This window comes from Uloborus diversus, chromosome 3, assembly GCF_026930045.1.
Source record: "Uloborus diversus isolate 005 chromosome 3, Udiv.v.3.1, whole genome shotgun sequence".
NCBI classification, from domain to species: Eukaryota; Metazoa; Arthropoda; class Arachnida; order Araneae; family Uloboridae; genus Uloborus; species Uloborus diversus.
In genome coordinates, this window is record NC_072733.1 from 113,603,617 (window position 1) to 113,609,616 (window position 6,000).

The 6,000-nt window shown below is 32.3% G+C and overlaps 1 protein-coding gene across 4 annotated transcripts in view; it reads left to right on the top strand.

The window, feature by feature from the left end:
* LOC129218300 (ubiquinol-cytochrome-c reductase complex assembly factor 1-like) overlaps nt 1-4,105 on the top strand; it is a 77,473-nt gene extending 73,368 nt beyond the window's left edge. For all 4 annotated transcript variants that reach the window (XM_054852538.1, XM_054852537.1, XM_054852536.1 and 1 more), the window contains one exon: nt 3,933-4,105. In XM_054852538.1, the coding sequence (XP_054708513.1) occupies nt 3,933-4,046 (114 nt within the window). In that variant the 3' untranslated portion in view covers nt 4,047-4,105. The remainder of the gene's footprint in view (nt 1-3,932) is intronic.
* Nucleotides 4,106-6,000: the final 1,895 nt, after the last annotated feature.

The following is a 6,000-nucleotide window of genomic DNA, read 5'->3' on the forward strand; positions in this document are numbered from 1 at the left end:
AAAGTAAGACAAAACAACGTTAGAAGAAGCAGAAATTTGCAAATTACAGCAGACACGTGTTTCGGCGTTACAGGGAACGCCTTTTTCAATGCAAAAAATAATGAGCTTATGGATGAAAAGACATCCGACAAAAGCCAAGAGCAGATAAGCGTGCAGCTTAAAAGATAAAAACAGCGGATTAGCCAAACACCAATGACAAAGTTATAAATTGATCAGGAACCAATAGGAATGCAAGCAAAGGCCAAGAGCTTTCTCTTAGGTATGAACCCAGAAAGAAAGAATTCAATTTGACAAAGATTTAGCCGAAGCTTAAACAAAGTTAATTATCTTAAAGCTGTGGCAATTGATAGAGACTATCCGCCAACTTTGATTGATTCCATTTATAAAAAACTTTCAAATAAATCCCAAACTAATGTTCTTAACCGAACCTTCATCAGAAAGAATTTGGTTGTTTTGCCATTCTTTCCATCTGTAAACTATCAGGTTTCTAAGATTCTAAAACGTTTCCAATTCCAGGTGGTGTTCTCTCCTATTAATAAACTTTCATTCTCTTCTCTTAAAGATCCTATTCACCCTCTTAATTGTTGTGAAATTTATAGAATTAATTGTAGTTGTAAACTTGCCTATATTGGACAGACTCGGCGTGCTTTAAAAATTCGCTTGAAAGAGCATCAAAATTATGTGAAAAAACAACAATTAAATAAGTCTAGTATTGCTCAACATTGTTGGGATTGGAATCACTCTTTTGATTTTAACTCTTATCAGATTATCCAAAAATGCCCCAATTCATCAGATCTTGACTTTTGGGAACCCTTTCATATTTTGAGGAACAGTTCTAACTTAGTTAACGATCTTAGTGCAGTTCCATATTTTTGCAACATTTGGCTTCCATATCTTTAATACTGTCCTTTCCTTTTTTCCCATTCATTTTTATCTATCTTCCTTTGTTTATTTTTACTTTTTTGTCTTGATTGACCCCCCCCCCTAATTTTCTTCTATTTATCTTTATTTTTCCTTTTTTCGAATATTTTTTGTTTCTGTTTATTTTATTTCTTGGTTTTCCATTCAGCTTTTCCTTTCTTGCGGTTCACGGTTACTGACAATTTCTTTTCTTTTTGTTTAAGCTTCGGCTTAATCTTTGTCCAATTGAATTCTTTCTTTCTGGGTTTGTACCTAAGAGAAAGCTCTTGGCCTTTGCTTGCATTCCTATTGGTTCCTGATCGGTTTATAACTTTGTCATTGGTGTTTGGCTAATCCGCTCTTTTTATCTTTTAAGCTGCATGCTTATCTGCTCTTGGCTTTTGTCGGATGTCTTTTCATCCATAAGCTCATTATTTTTTGCATTGAAAAAGGCGTTCCCTGTAACGCCGAAACACGTGTCTGCTGTAATTTGCAAATTTGTGCTTCTTCTAACGTTGTTTTGTCTTACTTTAAAAGACAAGTGTTCAGAGAAGTCAACAGAAAATTTAAAGCCGTTTGATCTGTTGGAGGGAAAAGAATACAAACTGAGATTGGTAAATAAACAACATTTGTTGAAACTTTTAAAAATAGATTCCATATCACGTAAATGAACTATTTTTTAAAGACCCAAATTTAATTTCGACCATGCCCCCTAATGAATACCAATATTTGAAAACACATCGCAATGATCTTGGAAACTAACTACTCTCAGGAACTTTGCTTAGTTCTAGCAGATCTTTTATTGCTCACTGTTCAGGCAAGTTGACCAATGACTCCAGATTTGCAAAGTCCATTGTAACACAACAAACTTCTGGAAACCAAAATTCTTAGCTTTTATGTAGAGAAAAAAAAACGATATTTCAGCAGATTAACAGATGCATTCCTTCATTTCAGACGACCATTAGATTAGAAACAAGTTAGTAAAATGGTGTTTTTTGTTTCGTTTATTACATTCTACATATTGTACAATATCTTCAAGAAGAGTGCAGAAGACATGCCTTGAATGTGTTGTCCTTATCAGGATCAAATTTTAAAGTTATGTTGAGGGGATAAAAGGTAACTTTTAACTACAGTGGCTCCCAAAAGTGTTCGTACACCTACGACTTTCAATGAAATAGGACCCTATCCATTGGTTAGATTTAATATTTCAGAATAGGTATTTAATTATAAGATCTATTATCAATTTTCTACAAAACTACATGAAAATTTTTCAAAACATATTAAAACTAATTTTTTAAAAAATCAAAAACTAAAAAGAGCCGGTAATTTTATCTCAAAAAAGTCTTCGTACACTTAAAAAAATATCTATATATTATTGAATAATCTAACTTTTTATTAAGTTATTATTTAGTAGAATATCATGCAGTATCAACAATACCTTTTAAATGTCTGGGAATAGATTTCATATTTTTTTCTTTCTTTTTTTTGCCTAATTTCTAAATAAGTGTTGAATGAAACTCGAGTTTTTTTGTTTCTAACTCTATTTTCGTTTCAAAGCCGCGTCTTCGTAATCAGCCTCCAGATATCTCTAAATATGTTACATTAAGTTCAAATCTGAAGATTGAAGGGGTATTTCCTAAACTTAAGGACAATTTTCGAGGCACTAGACGCAAACGTTGAAAACCGTGTGCTTCTTAACGTTATCTTGATGGAAAATAAAGTTGTTTCCGATAACCAAATTTTTGGCAAATAGTTTAAAATTGGTTTTTAAAATATTGCAATGAACAGCGTGATTCGTTATTTCATGAAAAAATTTCAATTTACCAAGTCCTAATGCTAATATGCACCCTCACACAAGAACACCTTCACCGTCCTGATTAACTGGTCTAACTAAGTTCTTAAGATTAAGTTCCTAATTTTTTTCTTCTATTCACAATTACACAACAATTTAACCAAAAATGTTGAATTTATTTTTATCTGTAAGTAAGACGTAATTCCAAAACCTTTTGAGCTTATTTATCATTAATTTTACGACGAAAAGCGTAAGCTTCCTGTTTTTCGTACGACTAAGAAAATTTCTGCGGGAAGAGGTCCCATTTAATCCAGCTAATCAGAAAACTTAGCGAACAATTTTAGGTGTAAATTAAATGTAAACATTTTCATTTAACTCTGCAGAAACTTTTACAGCACTCAAAAGTGTATTTTTCATAAATTTTTTTAACTGTAAATCTCCGATCACGCTTTCTCAACTTTGCCGGTTGACCATTTCTTACCTTGTTTTCGGTCCGATTCTTTTCTTTAAAGCATTTTATCTAGCACTTTACTATGGAATGGTATAAATTATCTAATTTTGAGACATTTTAAACCAATTTACCGCTACCATGAGGAAACAAAATCAAATTTTGTATGGTGTTTGTTGTTTTTTACGAATACCAGCCATTTTAAAGTAATAAGCACAATTTTAAGGAATAAATAAACAAAAAATTAAAGCCAAATGACTTTTAAGGGTCCACACAATGCAAAAATAATAAAGAAACGACATATGATAATTTTAATCATGAATTTATTCGAAAAATATTTGAGTGTACGATGACTTTTGTGGCGTATTATTTCTCTGTTTCTTCATTTTTTGACCCATTTTAAAAAGAAGATCCGTCAATATTTTCAAAAAACTACAGAGTTTTATATAGAATGACATAGGAATGATGTGAAAAAATATTGTACTTCATATTCGAATTCAGTTTGGCGTTATTTTGGTTTTACTAAAACATTTCAAAGTGTATGAACACTTTTGGGAGCCACTGTATATTTTATTAGTTTTTGAGGGAAAGAATTTTTTTTCGCCCCTTTTCACTCCACCCTACTGTTCAGTAACGTCAAAGGTGACAGTCACATTTTACAATAAAACTGTACTGAGACTCGATGAAAAAAAAATTGAAAATGTGCCGAAAAAAAAGTAAGTTCAATTTTTTTACCTGATTATATTTATGGCATTTTTTCTATTAATCTTAAATGTTTTTTTTTCCCCTTAGCTTTCTCATTTGGATTCATTGAACACAGAAAACATGCTGTTTTATGGAAAAATAAAGTTTTTGCCTCTAAAGGACATTATTGAGGAAGCAAATAAAGAAAAAGAACTGTTATAAAGAAATTACTTGCATTATACCATTATACCTGCTTTTATTTATTAAACACTTTAGCTGTATGATTTTGATTTCTTTGTGTGCATATGTGTGTGTGTGTTAGTGCATGCACTGTTGAACAGGGGACAGAAAAATTGTTGATATGAGAAAGCAAGTTTTTTTTTTTTTTTTTGTGAAATACAGAGGTTTTACTTTGTATTTTTATCCTGCGACTATGAGGTGTTCAAGCAATGCATACATTTTAAATGAACTGAATAAAAATGTAACATGCACTATAAAATTAGTTTAGTACAATAACCTATACCAGCGGTTCCCAAGCAATGGGCCGCAAGCAGCGTTTTACTAGGCCGTAGACACAAGTCAAGAATTTGAACCAAGATGAATCTTGGGGTCTAATTTTCATCTTTCTCAGTAAATCACTAGTTTGATGAACCGTCACTTAAAAGCTCTTTGTGGCTCGTAGCCGATAAGGAACTATTTATAATTAAGATTTTTCACATTTCTTAGGAGCTTCTCCCTATAGTTGAAGATTGAATTCAATGAATCAGAAACTCCTTTAATGGAAATTGCCTAGCTAGTATTAGCTTCAAGTTTAAATACTCCTCCTTTGTTGAACTATCACATTACCTGACCAGGCTTTAAAACCCCTTTTAAAGGATCTCTTGAGTATAAATGTTCGGCATGACTAATCGGTGAATTGAGACCCTTGAGGGGCTTTTTGGCAACCAATCTATTTGAACAAGGACTTTTTTATTTTCAGAGTAAAAAAAAATAATGTAAATTCATTCTATGTTGGTGGTTCGGTTAATTGCGAATAAAACTAATCGGTTCTCTCATGGATTAAAAAGTCAAAAATCTCATTTACCTTTAACTTTGATGACTTGTTTTTCACTTTTCTGAGTCATGCCAGCTAAGTAAATACAATTAAGTTATTTTCTTTATTAAAAACATATTTTGTAAATTATACTGTTGAACAGATATCAATGGCGGGGGGGGGGGAATGAGGGGAGAAGGGGATCAACATTTCCAGAACTCTTGTTTTTTAACACATATATTTTCAATTCGAATGCTATATTTTACATACACTTAAAAACAGTTATGGGCAGATACTACCCTTCCCCTCCCAGAAACCAAATTTTGGCTGTGAAAGTGAGATATAGTAGTTAGTGAGCCTCAATGAAGTTTTCTACAAAACTGGTGGTCCACACAACGAAAAAAGGTTGGGAAGGGCTGACCTATACCTTTATGAAAGTTCTGTTAATAAGTTTTGGTGATTGACATTTTTTGTTTAATCAACAAAAATTCCCTTTAATTTCACAGGCAGCATATCCTTCTGTTGATTCTAGAAAGTTTCTTTAGTCAATTATTTTTCAACATCTTTTAAAGTGACTTTTGAGGTATCTGTGTGCCTTCTGTTTCATCATCGTCATTTTCAGAATTTACCGGACTCTCGAAATTATTCTTTATGTTGCAGCATCAATCTGCTTACAAAATTAAATGTTTTGGTGGTCCAGAAGATGATGTGCTGTGTCGTAACTGTGAAAGATACCAATGACATAAGAACTTTTAATTGCCCACCAAGTTGGACTTCAAATAAAGATTACCTCCAATAACTTTTATGTCTGTTCTCAATACTAAGAGGTGTCTCTTTTCATGAGCTCTGAGGGCCAAGAGCGCCCATATGATTGTTTGTAGAGGAGGAGCAAACCTAGGAAAATTTTTAAGATTATCAAATACATCTATACTTACTATCTATTTTTCTTATCAAAGAAAAACAAAAAATGCCACTGGCTCTGAATAAGCAGCTCAAACATATTGACCCCCTTTAAGTATTAAGGCTCTTCAATAACGTCCATCTTGGTTTTCGACACTAATACTTTCTCTATGGGACAATCTGCTACCAATTCCAAGCATAATTCGAGAAATTATTAAAATATTTTCATGCAGTTTGTTTTAA